Raw genomic sequence first — 15007 nt, 5'->3', positions numbered from 1 at the left:
TCCCATCCATCTATTACACAAATAGAATATGTTTTGGAAAGGGAAAGAGGTTTCTAGTGTGAGAAGTATGAGTTCTCAATATAGTAGAAGGATGTGATCATAGCTACAGCTTGTTTTCTTTGGTCTAAACCAGCGGAAAAAGTGGAAAAGTTGACTTTGTTGCATTTTTGTATTCGTGTGTGTTCGTTTAGGTTCACACTGTCCGATTAAAAAGCAAATCAGGGCTTGTAAACAGAAGTCACGTGGACTCACAAGTAGCCGACGATATCTGAATATCATCGGTCCAGACTTTTGTTATGCTAGACTTTCCGAGCATGAGGAACTGCTGGATATCAGATGTCATGACCCATAAACCCTTGCGTTTTGGGGTCATTTCCTGGTTCCTTGGGTCAGACTACGTTCTCATTTCTAACAAACCAAACTGCAATCTGCTTGGAAGATTACTGAGTCTCGCATTTTCAGGTGTTCCGGTGGCATTTTTTCACCTGGCCAAATGAACCAAACCGAAGGAGTAAATTCAAATAAAGCGCTCAGATCATGCTTGGTGTGAATTTGCCCCCATAAAGCGCTTGGATCATTATACAAACTGACAGAAAATGGTACCAAAAAGTGTTTTATTAGACTTGGAACCGCTCAGTGGGGTCAGTGGAGTAAGTAGGTGAAAGGGTAAATTAAACATCCAGGATAGATAGAATCAAAGGAGTAGGTGTTGTCGCACTGTTTGTGTGTGTGTGTGTGTGTGTGTGTGTGTGTGAGATAATCTTCTGGCATCTAGGTTACAACTTGTCACAACATCAAAGTCAACAGTTATTACTGTTGTCACCTAACCTGAGTTTATTCAGGTAAATCAACACACAACACATCTGTATATTTCCAGCTCACTTGCTGTCTCTCTTTACACTTGTTAGCATAACAAGTTATCTGTTCAACAAACAGCAGAACAAGTCCTGCACACCGCCTTAACTTGCAAGAATTACTTTGTTCCAGATCATGCACACAGCGTTTCCATGTTAAACCTTACCCAGGTATATTATTTTCTTACTAAAAAAATCTCTAATGTCCGTAAAGATGAATCAGAGGAAGTGTAAGTAAGAAACGTATGTCTTGATAACAGCGGACAGTGATGATTAGTCAACACAACGTAACGAGATTTGCCTCACTGATTGATAACAATGGAAAAAGCCTTTCCTCTGTTATCTTGATGCAGAAAAGTTTGATCACAGTAGTGACTCACTGACTGGTAACCGAGAAACTCTTATCTAGGTTAAGATCAATTTGTTAAAATGTTGAACCATTGATGGACCTTGTTTCTAGCTAATGTGGAAATATAGCAAAATGTCAAATAAAGCTGGAATAGCGGCCTGTCACAGAACATTTGAGGGTGATGACCAGTGTAACGTTATCGCCGTTTATTCGGTTCATGCTTGGTATTCTATATAATAATCTTTTCCCCTTTCAGGCTAGGTTCAAACACCCCACTTGCACAGAGATTAGGCATTTTCATGGTTTTGTCAGGAAGGACTAGGTGACAATATTACAGTCTTCCCGTTTGTTGTCACTCCTCCAACATGGCTTCCCTCATTGGTAACTTTTTATCCTGACAAAAAACTCTATTATATAAACTCATAGTACACATCATTCTATCATCAAACTGATGCTAGTTATATGGAGATAGGGTACATTTTTAAGGGGAAAAACATACATTAAAGCTGCACCAGGCTAGTTTTTCATGATCATTTTCATCATCATCATCGTCATCAACTACGACGCAGTCCCTGATTGGCTCGGTTACATTGTAATTTCAGGAAATCGATGTGGGCGGCTAGAAGTCCAGACTGATCCGTAGAGCGAAACAGAATGTGAGGTCACATGATCAGGATGGTTTTACCAGGCTAGAATTCGCCTGTCAAGGTGTTACAATACCACACCAGGAGATGGAAACGTGTGTGCTCATACAGTATATACAGTATACACTATATATACACGTGAATAAGTGTATGCATGTGACATAGTTCAGTAAGTACATGTTAACCTAGAGTGCATGCACAGTATGCTGCGTGTTTCAGGGTCACCTGCATGATAAATGTATATAACCTGGGACAAGTAACCTTTGAAAGTGTAGTTTTACCAGCTGCCAGCCAGTTCACACTGCAGGAAGCTGAACTACAGCCAAGCTAATTTCCCTCAAGAGCAATACAGCTTTGTCAACTCAAGAAAAATGAGTTCAAACTACACCTGCAATGTCATAAAATACAAAACACGTGGCTGCAAAAAATCCCACTGATCAGGATGTGAGCAAAAATTGTATGACAGTCTAGAGTCTAGACCAGTGGTTCTCAACGTGGGGTCCGGGGACCACCAGAGGTCCTTGAGGGCGTTCCAGGGGGTCCCCAGCAAACTGATGAATTGATAAATTTCAGCATTGTTTCATTTACAAGAAGTTAACACAATCAGAGAATGTAGAAGAATGACTGTTTTGATTAAAGTTTCTCTGTTATCTCTCTACCTACAATACAGACAGTCATTGAGTTCTGGACAAAATCATATCTGACAATAAAAATATTCTCAGATTTGGGTCTGAGAGACAAAATCTCATCAAATAGGGGTCCGTGGCCCAAATGTGGACTAAATCTGGGGTCCTTGATATGAAAAAGGTTGAGAATCACTGGTCTAGAGTCTAGAATCTGGATGTAAACACAAACCAAGTAACTCTATCTGGCTTCTTCACAGGAAAAAGTAACAGGGATATTAACCTTCTTTTAGACGTAACATCTACTGCAGTTTCACAGAGACAGCGGTCTGACGGTTCAGTCTGGTTGTTCACAGAAAAGTAACTTTAATGTGAATGTAAACTTAATACATAAAAGGATATTTGTAACATCTTAATGGTATAACTAACTGTTAGCAATGCCCAAATGAGCTCAAAGGAGGCTGAATTCAGATATGAGGCAGGTGATATAAACAAAAAATAAATAATAAATATACAAACAATCATTCAACCAAAAAAGGACGAAAAGATCCCCTCTTTTCTTTTATAGCCAAAATAGGTGGTAATTACAGTTACAGTAATTACAGTACAATTACAGACAAAAAAGTGAATGTAAACGACCATAAATACTATCCAAATTGAAATTTAATAACAACCTCCAAACTTGAAACAAACTGCTGTTCTACATGCAGGACATGGAGCGAAACCACTCAGTAACGATGTGTGAATGTATGTGTTAACGAGTGTGTGAGTAATTTCCTTGTCATAACTCTTTTGTCTAGACAGCTCTGCTTTGACCTGAGCCAAAGTGTGATCATAAATCTATCACTCTGCAGTGCTTTCACCTTTTACCTCCACGTCAAGGGACACACACACACACACACACACACACACACACACAGACCCATAAATTGTATACGAATGGCTGCATTTTCAGCTATTGGGGTCAAATCTCAGATAACATCAGTAGGTTGAAAATATGAAAATATGAAAATTCGTATGTCTTTGTGTGTGTGTGTGTGTGTGTGTGTGTGTGTGATTAGCCTACGTTCCCACTGGAGGACTTCATGCTCAGTTTCAAATTGCTGCTCATATCGTCATATCGTTTTTTGTTTTTTTATGACAGTTCATATCTATTCTAGGATGCAACTGACAGTGATGCTGAAAAGACACATGACACGTGCAGAGGGACAATAACAAAAAAGGTCACTTCTGTTTTTGCACCTAAGCTTCTTCTGCTTGTTTTCAACACATTTCAGTTACAGTTTGTGCATTTGAGTTTTTACTGAATTGATCCCCAAATACCAATCAAGTGGATTATTTGGTTTTCTTTCCATTGTCGTGTCTCCATTGTTCTCCATGCCGACGCTGCTCAGCCAAGCGCCAAAGTTCTGACAATTACAAGATTTACTTATTGTCATGGCAACGCTGACAAATTCTGATTCGAGCATTCAAATACAAGAAGTATGTAGGTCACATGCCTTGGGATCCACTCTTGTAGCACATATCCATGTGGTTCAAATCGGAATTGAAAAAATGTAACTCCATGAAGCTTTTTGCTGTTCACACTGATGAGAAAACATCAGATCTGTGTCACATGTGAGGGGAAAAAATCTGAATTGGGACACTTTCAGCTGCAGTGTGAACATGGCCTCTGTGTGTGTACTTCCATGTGTGCAGGTGTGTGTGTACACATTGTGTGCAGGGTGACAGGTACAAAGGTTCATTTGAATACTAATGGTTCAGCTGTGAGTCTATATGGGTCAGAGCTGACAGCATCGCTGACTTAAACATTTTAGATATGAGAAATATTCAGAATGAAAGTGTGTCACAGGTGAGTAAGTACGTCAAAGTCTGAAAGTTGAGTGTGTGTGTGTGTGGGTTGTGTGTGTGTGTGTGTCCTGGTAGAATTTTTAATTTGCTACTTTTACTACAACATGTAGTTGTTATAAACCTGAAACCAGATTCAGAGCTATTTTTATACTGTTATGAGTACTTATATTTATACATATATACTGTATATATCAATATGCATACTTATGTTTACTGTATATACTTATATATTTACTCAGCCTAAATTTACTTGGACTTGCACATACTTGATATTTAGCAATCCATATTTAAGTAAGAAATCAAGACTGTCAGTAACAAAATGTAAGTAAATCAATATATAAATCAATACATTGTAAGTAATCCATACTTCTTCCCACACTTCCTTCCTACTCTTACAGTGTACTTAAAGTGTTGGAAGCATAAAACCAGTTGTTTATATTATATTTTATTGCTCTTGTTTTATTTTTTCTACTGTTTTTTATCTATTTGCATGATAATATTTTAGTTTTCTTTCTTCCCTGCTTGATTCTATTGCTTTTGCTGCTGCAACAATCACATTTTTTCCCCCTGGGAATCAATACAGTCTCAACACATCTGATCTTAATTAATGATCTGTGGCTGCTCAGTAAGAGCAAGTAATTACACAACAGTCTACTTACTTCTACTACTAATAAAAAATGTAACTGTATAGTCAAACGCATTTTATATGAGTGACAGGGAGCGTTAGCTGCTGATGGATCTCACCGACACGCCTGACTGTGGTGAAGACCAACTGACAGAGTGTGTTTACATGCAAATTTGGACAGGAACCAACGTCTATCAAACTGTGAAGCCCGAGTCAGCGTGAGTCATTAAAGACTTTACAGTAAGAAAACAGGAGGGGTGGAGACAAAAAAAAAAAGGTTTTGACCCAGTTTGAGCAGACGTTTCTGCTGATAATTGTCTCTAAAATTCAATTTAGGAGGTTTTTCTTTCTTTGGCATCAATGTGGAGTGAATTAATTTATCTTGTCTTTTGTCTGTCTGAAACTTCTTACTGTTATGTATACTCATTTGAATTTAGATCATAAAATGTATATCACTTTTAATAGATGCTGTGATGTTGAATAGGTGGTGTGGCATTCATGCTGCATTCGAGAGAGGGCGGAAAGTGGGAAATTCAGACTCCCTGCCAGGGAAAAGGCAATGGAAATTCCAAGTAGGAAACTCATCGCATCAGCATGGTGGAAACACATCGATAAACTGTAACACCATAAACCTGTTTTAGTTTTCTTTCCACCACTGTTCATGTGTCCGCAACCACTCTTTGTTCCTAATTGTGTCTCTGAATAAGATATACTGTAGATTAACTGTGCAGGGAGAGGATGATTTTAGTCACTTTTATGTTCTTTATCTTGTATTAAAGTAAAATTAGTGCTAGAATGAGTGGATGTTGTGTTTTTTGTTTTTACATATGTGAACGGGGGAAAGTAAATTCCTCATTTGCAGATAATGAAGGCATTTACCAACCATCACCTCCCTCCATCCCTCCATCCATCCCTCCATCCCTCCCTCCCTACCTCCCTCCATCCCTCCATCCCTACCTCCCTCCATCCCTCCCTCCCTACCTCATCATTGAACGTCACCAGTGCCACTCTCCTGCGGGGGGAGTGCTGCAGCAGGGAGGACAGCGCCCTCTGCAGGGCGTCCTGGATACCCTGGAAACAACAACAACAACTGTCATTTAACAATATACAGGGTATTTTAAAAAGTTGTGGAATTTTAAAATAGTATTTCCAGCCCTGGAGAATTTATGACAAAATGATAAAAGGGAGAAAAGTTTTGGAAAAGTCATGACATTTTATTTGTGAAGTTAATGATTGTTTTTGGGTTCAAATAATATTATAATCCTTGATTTTAAAGTGGAAAAACAACCTAATGCTTAAAGTTGATGGTTACTTTTAAATTCAGTCTCATTAAAATTTGGTCGTGGAAGTTTGGAAAGGGGTCATGGAGAAGTCATGGAAAAGTTTTGGAAAAGTTCCCTCAGTAAAAAGATGTGGGAACCCTGAATATACACATTTTTTCACACCACCAAAACCACAACAATCAAGGAGGAGAAGAAGAAGAAGACGAAGAAGAAGAACAAAAACAACAGCAATAACAATATTTAGTTAAACCTACATAAAAAACACCAGTCACCAACAACAACATCAACTAATAATTTAACTAATAATTGAGCAATGATCAATAATCAAAGAGCAATAATTAAAGATACAACTCACTTTAAGGTTGTTGATTTATATATATTTGACAGCTTGTTACTGTGGGCAACTGGATCAAATTTACAGGGGATATTGGAACGATCAGTGGTAGTTTTTTGTCACATTTTGTCACAAAACTCTATAGTTGATGTGGGTGGTGTTTAGAAAATGTGTCCCATCCCCCTTCATCTGCCCTCAAACTACACCTCTTTTAATTTTTTTTTTTTTTAAATCTCACTTTTAAAGCAGCATCATGCCACCGTGAAAGGTGCAGACAGGTGACACACATAAGCAACAACACAGTCAAAATCACATAAAAAGAAAGGGAGAGTTTATTATAAGAGAGCTTAAAAGTCCAGTAGCAAACCAGCAGCAATAAACAAATCAACATCTCACCTGCAGTCTGGATATGTATGTTGTTGATCCTATGCTGTTGGTTGAAGTAACCTGTAGTAGGAGGAGAGAGATGTCATGTTAGAAGAATGATGACTGACTCACGTAGAAATTTACTTTGAAATTTTAATTCTCGGATTCTTTCAATTTCAGTTCTGGGATTATTTTTTAAAGCGGTAATCCACAAATTTCAAGTTTTTTCCTTTATTTAGTCTCCATCTTTGTTGCTTTGTTGATTTCTTTTCCAAGTGCTGCTTTTTCCATCCTGCAGCCGACACACACACACACACATCTCTCTCCCTCTCCCTCAGCTGTAACTCTCATGCTTTATATCGACACTGCAGACAGCTACACACACACACACACACAGACACACACACACACACACCTCTGTGGTGACGCTCATGCTGCCAGATATGTCCACACAGAAAACCACCAGTGTGTCCTCCAGGTTCTGGTAGTCGTCGTCGGCCTGGGCCGGCAGGTAGAGGACGTCGGCACACACTCCTCCACGCTGACCCACACACACACTGCTGCTGTCCACACTGTTCTGTCTGCCACAGAACTCACACACCCACAGCTGGAGGGGAGGAGGGGAGGAGGAGAGGAGAGATGGGGAGGAGGGGAGGAGGAGAGGAGGAGGAGAGGAGGAGGAGAGGAGAGGAGGAGGGGAGGGGAGGAGGAGAGGAGGAGGAGGGGAGGAGAGGAGAGGAGAGGAGAGGAGGAGAGGAGAGGAGGAGAGGAGGAGAGGAGAGGAGGAGGGGAGGAGAGGAGGAGAGGAGAGGAGAGGAGAGGAGGAGAGGAGGAGGAGAGGAGAGTAGAGGAGAGGAGAGGAGGGGAGGAGGAGAGGAGGAGAGGAGGAGGGGAGGGGAGGAGGAGAGGAGAGGAGGAGAGGAGGAGGAGAGGAGGGGAGGAGGAGAGGAGGAGGGGAGGGGAGGAGAGGAGAGGAGGGGAGGAGAGGAGGAGAGGAGAGGAGGAGGGGAGGAGAGGAGGAGAGGAGAGGAGGAGAGGAGAGGAGAGGAGGGGAGGAGAGGAGGAGAGGAGAGGAGGAGAGGAGGAGAGGAGAGGAGGGGAGGAGGGGAGGAGAGGAGGAGAGGAGGAGGGGAGGAGAGGAGAGGGGGGAGAGGAGGAGAGGAGGAGAGGAGGGGAGGAGAGGAGAGGAGGAGGAGAGGAGAGGAGGGGAGGAGAGGAGGAGAGGAGGAGGGGAGGGGAGAGGAGGAGAGGAGGGGAGGAGAGGAGGAGAGGAGGAGAGGAGGAGGGGAGGGGAGGAGAGGAGAGGAGGGGAGGAGAGGAGGAGGGGAGGGGAGGAGGGGAGGGGAGGAGAGGAGAGGAGAGGAGGAGAGGAGGGGAGGAGAGGAGGAGAGGAGAGGAGGAGAGGAGGAGAGGAGAGGAGAGGAGGGGAGGAGAGGAGGAGAGGAGGAGAGGAGGGGAGGAGAGGAGAGGAGGAGAGGAGAGGAGAGGAGGAGAGGAGAGGAGGAGAGGAGAGGAGGAGGGGAGGAGGAGAGGAGGGGAGGAGAGGAGGGGAGGAGGAGAGGAGAGGAGGAGGAGAGGAGAGGAGGGGAGGAGGAGAGGAGAGGAGGAGGAGAGGAGAGGAGGGGAGGAGAGGAGGAGAGGAGGAGAGGAGAGGAGAGGAGGAGGAGAGGAGAGGAGGAGAGGAGGAGAGGAGAGGAGGGGAGGAGAGGAGGAGAGGAGGAGAGGGGAGGAGGAGAGGAGGAGAGGAGAGGAGAGGAGGAGGAGAGGAGAGGAGGAGAGGAGGAGAGGAGAGGAGGGGAGGAGAGGAGGAGAGGAGGAGAGGAGGAGAGGAGGAGAGGAGAGGAGAGGAGGAGGAGAGGAGAGGAGGAGAGGAGGAGAGGGGAGGAGAGGAGAGGAGGAGGGGAGGGGAGGAGAGGAGAGGAGGAGAGGAGGGGAGGAGAGGAGGAGGGGAGGAGAGGAGGAGAGGAGGGGAGGAGGGGAGGGATTGTTTTATTCCTTCACTTCTACATCTGTGTATGTAACCAGGTTTGTCACGTTGATATGAACATTAACACAAAATTTACAAAATTAACACAAAAAGTCCAGAGAAAAATGCAGAGAACCAAAGTTAGAATTCAAAATATTTAAAGAGCAAATGAACGACTGGAGAGATGAAAGGAGAAAGAAAGGACAACTGTATGAGAGAGAGAAAGAAATAAAGAAAGTAGGCTACAACTGTATGAAAAAGAAAGAAAGAATAAAAGAACTGTATGAAAGAAAGAATGAAAGAACAACTATGAAAAACAAAGACAGAAAGCAAGAAAGAAAGAAAAAGAAAGAATGAACAAATGTATGAAAGAATGGCAGAACAACTGTATAAAATAAAAAAGTAAGAAAGAAAGAACAAATGTAAGGAAGAAAGAAAGAAAATGAAAGACAACGAAATGTATAAAAGAGAGAACAAGTGTATGAAAGAAGAAAAGAAAGAAAGAAAGAAAAAGACAAAACAAATGTATGAGAGAAAGAAAGGAAGGAAGGAAGGAAGGAAGAAAAAGAAAGAAAGAAAAAAAGAAAAAAGATTTGTGCATTAATGAACAAACGAATGAACCAATCAGACCCGAACACACTGAATAAAATCCACAGAAATAAATAATCACTCACGTGTTTCTGTATGGAGCTCAGAGACGACCAGGCAGCACTACATTTCCCACAATTCACTGGGCTCTGAAAACTTTCAAGGCCTGAGGCTGGGCAGAGGAGGAAGAGAGATGAACAAGGTCTGTGAGTATGTGTGTGTGTGCGTGTGTGTGTGTGTGTGTGTGTGTGTGTGTAGGTGTGTGTGTGTGTGTGTGAGTGTGTGTGTGTGTGTCGCTCACCTTTGCTGACATCCACTAGTTTTCCAATACTGAGGGAGAGAACGTTCACATTGGCCTTCAACCTGCTTTCTCCTTCCATCCCCTCACCTAATGAAATAATAATAATAATAATGATAATATATGTAAAGAAAAAGATGGATATACAATAAAATGTACTTTGTAACTTGGACTTTATTGTCATTACACATCAGAGAGAGAGAGAGAGAGAGAGAGAGAGAACTATAAAGATAAGTATAAACTGTAATTATCAGAGGTTGGGACTCGAGTCACATGACTTGGACTCAAAGTCACAGTTTTAATATCTTGAGACTTGATGCATGAAGAGAAGACTTGAGACTGGACTTGACTTGGGTTCTGGTGACTTGGGACTTGACTCTGACTTGTACTCTGACGACTTGAAAAGGTTTCTAAAGTCTTGACTTGAGATCTTGTGTTTGTGTAAATGACTCAGATTGAAAGTGATGAGATTTGTTCCAGCAGACGACTGAATTTAAATTCTGTTTTCTGAATTTGTATGGAATGATTGAATTTATTGAAGTTGAAACTGATTATAGAAATCAAACTCATGATGCTCTTACCAAGTTTTTATCCTATTAAAACCATATTGCATTGAAAAGTCCTAGATATTTAGTTTCCTTTAAGATATTAAATTGATACTGGCCTCTGGATTTGTTCTGACTTGACTTGAGACGTGTGCCTCAAGATCTGGGAGTGACTTGGGACTCGAGCAAAGTTCTTATATACTGTAGTTATTGTTGTAATGGGAACACAGACACTACGGATGATTTCAGTCTTTTTACAGTTATAGTTATCGTCATAGTTACCGCTCTGGATGTGAATGGGCCTTAACTCACCTCTGGGCGGGAGAGGAGGAGGGAAGGAGGGAGGCGGAGGGGGGCGGAAGGAGGGAGGAGGAGGGCGGGGGCGGGGGTGGGGGTGGGGGTGGGGGAGGGAGGCGGGGCGAGGCTGTTTCGGGGTTTTCAGCCGACGTGGAGGCAGCGGCGGGGGGGCGGGGCCTGACTCTGAGAGAGAGAGAGAGAGAGAGAGAGAAAAGAAAGAAAGAAAGAAAGAAAGAAAGGAAGGGTTAGAGGGCATTCTGTATGCATTGCTCATTTAAAGGTGCTCCATGTAGCCTTTTACCATCGATAAATCATCACCACATTAATTTTGAGACATTAGTATAATTACCATAAACAAACTAGACCATCAGAAGCTTACGATAAATAAAGGTATCACAGTTTGACGACGATACACTGATGTTTAAAAATGCTAAACGCAGCTCCTTTAACAGGGAAATGCACAAAGTTAACCAGGGAGCAAGTTAGCAACCTTCAGCTAGTTAGTGATCATTCTTGTTTTGTCCTGCTTTTTAAAGTATACGAAAAGTACAAGAAATAGAAGAATAAGAAAATGAAGAAAACAGTATAAGAAAACAGTATATGTATAAAAACAACAATAAAAAAGTTCAAAAACAGTGTAAGAAACATTTTCATTCAGTATATACTGTACATCTGTCAAGTGTATAAAACAGAAGGCCAGTGTTGTATTAAAACCCATAATGCTGCTGTGTACCCATAATCCTAGTGTCTAGTATTTTTTTTCAGAGCTCATGCTGGTGGTTCACCGCTTCTCACCTCCTACACAAGTGTGAACTGTGAAACCGTTCCAGTGAAACGTCGCTTCACGTGGACTGACTGTCAGTAAACTGTCACTTTTCAACCAGTTTCTGCCTTCTGTCAGTCAAACACGAACTTTGTCAGTTGAAATGAAATGGATCTTTGTTTTTCTGCAAATGTTTTAGATAATCAAACCATATTTGTGATTTAGTCTGATAAGGACGCAGAGTGGGTGTGTGTGTGTGTGTGTGTGTGTACTTTCCCTTGTGGAACTGTTATCTTCACTATTATATTCGCACTTTTTTCACATCACTGCATTTGTCTGTCCCTTCTTTGTCTTGCATATGCATATGTATGCCCACACACACACACACACACACACACACACACACACACACATGCACACACACACACACTCAAACAGTAATGTGCTTTCCTGTTATCGTAATACCCTTGAGAATGTGATGAACATCCTACACTGTACATCAGAAAAACATCAGCTCAAATATGTGTGTGTGTGTGTGTGTGTGTGTGTGTGTGAGTTACCTGCTTGCTGTTTAACAGCCACTCTGTTGTCATAGTGGTGCTCAGTAACAGACTGTCTGAGAGAAACACTGTTGGATGCTGGGAAAATGAGTTCATAATAACAAGTTTATTGCACTAATAAACTAAAGTGATCTATAGACAACTAAAGAGAACTGATAATAAAACTGATTAAATATTAATTCACTGTCCAGATATGACTTGGGCGCAAATTTCACCAAATAAGATTAATAGTAAACAATGAATTGAAGAGAGATTTGGCGATTTAAGTATAATATTATGACTATTAAAGAATTGAATTGTGGATATATAATATTATCAATATAGATAATATGGAGGTTGATGCACTCACCTGCTCCAGGATTATCAGGTCTCCAGTTACATACAACATGGCTGCAGGCAAACTCCATCTGACACACACACACACACACACACACTGGTTACAATGTCCGATATGCTCTTACTAGCGTTTGAATGATTTTTATAACTACATGTTTTCACTTTTGGACCTGTTTTACATTTTTATAGATATTGATCTTGATATTGGTTTTGGATGTATAAAATGTTGTTTTGCTGGATTTAGAAAATTGATATTTTGTAAACTGCTTTGGCAATATTGTTTCTGATAAACAGTCATGCCAGTAAAGTAACTGAATTGAATTGAATTGAGAGAGCGAGAGAGAGAGAGAGAGAGAGAGAGAGAGAGAGAGATGATGATGATGATGATGATAGGATGCAGAAATCTAGAAATCAGAGAAATCAGCAGCACACCAGCAGCACCATACTGTATCCACCATACTGTAGATCTCCTGTTACCACGGAAACAGCCTTGGTTTGGTTATTATTCTAGTTAGCAGGTGGCTGGGTAACTGTGAAACCAGTCATTTCCTGTTTAAACACTGTGAAAATAAAAAAACGCTGTAAATAAGGGGCATGGCTGGGGTTAAGCCTGACAAATCTAAAGTACATAACAAGCATATGGTTCATAACAGTGTTTCATAAACTAAAGCACAGGGTCGGGACCCTAAACAGGCCGCTGGGCTGATACTGGTGGGTCCTACATGAAGAAAGTACCGGTATTTATCATTACAACAGCTGCAGGGACAAATTGATAAACAGCTGCACTACTGAAAAATGTCTTTTAGGGTGCAGGAAAAAACCCCAAGTAGCCCAAAGTATTGATTCTTGCCGCACACCGTCGTTCGCTCCAAAACTTTTTATCTCATATAAAATAAAGGAACTTTTTCTAGAGACTTGAATCAAAACTTTGCATTATAACAGCTGATTTGACACTGAAATATTAATCAGAAATCAGAAACCGGTTTAAATTCACGGCATTTAGCTGATGCTCTTTTCCAGACAGAGTTTCAGTGTTTTGCTCCCGGACACAGGACAGCAGACTGATGATTGGCTGTTCCAGGGATCGAACCTTTGACAGCAGTATGATATCAAGGACCCTAATTTAGTCCACATTAGAGCCACAGACCCCCATTTGATGAGATTTTGTCTCTCGGACCCAAATCTGAGAATATTTTTATTGTCAGATATGATTTTGTCCAGAATCCCATGACTATCTGTGTTGTAGGAAGAGAGATAACAGAGAAACTATGATCAAAACAGTCATTCTTCTACATTCTCTGATTGTGTTAACTTCTCATAAATGAAATAATGCTGAAGTTTAACAGTTCATCAGTTTGCTGGGGGACCCTCTGGAACCCCCCTCAAGGACCCCATGGTGGTCCCCGGACCCCACGTTGAGAACCACGGCACCATGCCACCCTGCTGCCCCACGTCGAGCCTGAATCTGCTTCAGACCCGTCCCTTTACTTTCATATCTTTATTGTTTCTTTGATAGTCAGTGCATTGAACTGAACTCTGTACGGATCTCTGTGCTCTGAGAGACTAAATTTACTCTAAATTTGGGTCCTGAAACCTTGTCATGAAGGAATCAGACAGATCAGAATAATAAGAGCTACATCCTAAAATGCTATATGTTCTATATCTTTAATATATAGAGCCTCCAGTATGCAGAAGTGTTATTTTGTCAGCGATGGATACAAGTTAGCTATTATCAATGAAAAAAGTAACAGAATTTGGTTTAATTTTTGTCAGATGTAGTTTCTATCTCACTTTGAAATGACTCTTCTATATATTCAGTGGTTTTGGGTGTGAAATTAACACCAGCTATCATCCAGATGCTGTTTGATTGGAAAGTCTGTCAGTTCTACAAGACACTTTAAACGAAACTGAATTCTTACACTTTACATGATTCAGAAAAATGGATTTGGTTTGTACTATGGTTACATTTTTTTACAGTTGATTAGCTGGTGGCTGGGAGACAAAAAGGCTTCAAACCTGATAAGAGAGATTCCATCTTGACTGACAGTCTCTCTCTCTCTCTCTCTCACACACACACACACACACACACACTGTCTCTAATTTGACAAGTTGACAGTCTGACAGAAGTGAAAGCACAAAAGTTCTCCCTCATACTTCAGAATACCGGTTTGCAATATCTGATTTTCATGGCTTGTGGCAGGTACACACACACACACACACACAAATAACAAAAAGCAGTTACCTTTGTAGTAGTCTGCCTGCGTTTTGTAGCCGAGCTGAAGACTGAAAGCAAGTGTTTCTCTCGCAGCAGATTTCTGGTGTGTGTGTGTGTGTGTGTGTGTGTGTTCAAAGTCTAAACCGCCACGTTGTTTGCCTGACTTGTGTGTCAGGAAGTTGGCGCCTAGTAGCCTTAGATGAGAGAAACGACAGAAATGAAAGTTAAAAGTGAGAGAAAGAAAGAAAGAAAAAGAAAGAAAGAAAGAAAGAAAGAAAGAAAGAGCATCTACAGGTTTGTCAATCACAACTTCAGAGAGAAACTCACATGTATTACGGCCCTTCAGAGGGTTAACTGGTTATATATTTATTCTTTATTAGGGGGGTGTCACAGGTGGGCGACCTCTGACCCCTCTGATAAAATGAGAAGAAACTAATTCCTCCTCACACTGTGTGGAATATGGTGAAAAAACACAGTTCAAACACACTTAGTGAAAATACTATTCATTTA

At 41.3% G+C, this 15007-nt stretch overlaps 1 protein-coding gene across 1 annotated transcript in view; it reads right to left on the bottom strand.

The window, feature by feature from the left end:
- LOC139921137 (circularly permutated Ras protein 1) overlaps nucleotides 1–14593 on the bottom strand; it is a 23908-nt gene extending 9315 nt beyond the window's left edge. Inside the window, exons 1-9 of the mRNA XM_071911302.2 lie at nucleotides 14525–14593; nucleotides 12296–12353; nucleotides 11947–12024; nucleotides 10639–10806; nucleotides 9785–9871; nucleotides 9570–9655; nucleotides 7345–7536; nucleotides 6960–7010; nucleotides 5928–6017 (exon numbers count right to left, since the gene is read on the bottom strand). Of these exons, the coding sequence (XP_071767403.2) occupies nucleotides 5928–6017; nucleotides 6960–7010; nucleotides 7345–7536; nucleotides 9570–9655; nucleotides 9785–9871; nucleotides 10639–10806; nucleotides 11947–12024; nucleotides 12296–12353 (810 nt within the window). The 5' untranslated portion in view covers nucleotides 14525–14593. The remainder of the gene's footprint in view (nucleotides 1–5927; nucleotides 6018–6959; nucleotides 7011–7344; nucleotides 7537–9569; nucleotides 9656–9784; nucleotides 9872–10638; nucleotides 10807–11946; nucleotides 12025–12295; nucleotides 12354–14524) is intronic.
- Nucleotides 14594–15007: the final 414 nt, after the last annotated feature.

This window comes from Centroberyx gerrardi, chromosome 23 (assembly GCF_048128805.1).
Source record: "Centroberyx gerrardi isolate f3 chromosome 23, fCenGer3.hap1.cur.20231027, whole genome shotgun sequence".
NCBI classification, from domain to species: Eukaryota; Metazoa; Chordata; class Actinopteri; order Beryciformes; family Berycidae; genus Centroberyx; species Centroberyx gerrardi.
Note: the sequence above shows the minus strand (reverse complement) of the source record. Positions and strands in the feature narration are given on the sequence as shown.